The sequence below is a fragment of the Morone saxatilis genome, unplaced genomic scaffold, assembly GCF_004916995.1.
Source record: "Morone saxatilis isolate NCDOM2014 unplaced genomic scaffold, NCSU_SB_2.0 Contig11, whole genome shotgun sequence".
Classification (NCBI taxonomy): Eukaryota; Metazoa; Chordata; class Actinopteri; family Moronidae; genus Morone; species Morone saxatilis.
Window position 1 is genome coordinate 30,056,151 of NW_023339663.1, and position 641 is coordinate 30,056,791.

The 641-nt window shown below is 40.1% G+C and overlaps 1 protein-coding gene across 1 annotated transcript in view; it reads right to left on the reverse strand.

Annotated features, from left to right (window-relative positions):
- efl1 (elongation factor like GTPase 1) overlaps positions 1–641 on the reverse strand; it is a gene marked incomplete in the record, with an annotated part of 77,219 nt that overhangs the window by 74,386 nt on the left and 2,192 nt on the right. The window contains 1 exon segment of the mRNA XM_035682222.1: positions 264–356. Within this exon segment, the coding sequence (XP_035538115.1) occupies positions 264–356 (93 nt within the window).

Genomic DNA, 641 nt, shown 5'->3' on the forward strand with positions numbered 1-641 from the left:
AATTGAATTGAATTGAATAGAATTACTTTAACATTATTGTCTATAAAGAATACACCTCACTACTACTAACTATAGTAGTAGTGAATAGGATAATCATGAATGAAAGTAAGTGTTAGTTGGCTGATCTGAGCTCCAGTGTTACCATTACTGTAAATTAAAAGCTGATCAATCCTCTGTAGTCTAAATGAGGGTTTTTTTTCAGGAGAAGCCTCTAAACTGTGTTTGCGTGCCTGTTGTCTCCTCAGGAGATCAGGAGTACTTACTGAATCTCATCGACTCTCCTGGTCACGTCGACTTCTCTTCTGAAGTTTCCACCGCTGTCAGGCTGTGTGACGGTGCCATTGTAGTTGTCGATGCTGTGGAGGGAGTGTGTCCACAGGTAAATCTCACTGTTGACTTAATGTCTCATTCTGTGAGCTGTTTGTTTAGAAAGAGTCTTTTTACTGTAGATCTGCATCCTTGCCTGTAAACATACCGAGTTTGTGGACTGATGCAAAACCGGGACCAGTTCTATAAACGCTAAAGTCTGCTACTTACTGAAGGACTGAATGAGTGATGAAGAAGCTGAGTGTTGGTTTTCTTTACTGGTCCTTGCACTTTGAAAATAAACTTAAATAAACGTCCTGCAGGTTCTCATGGAT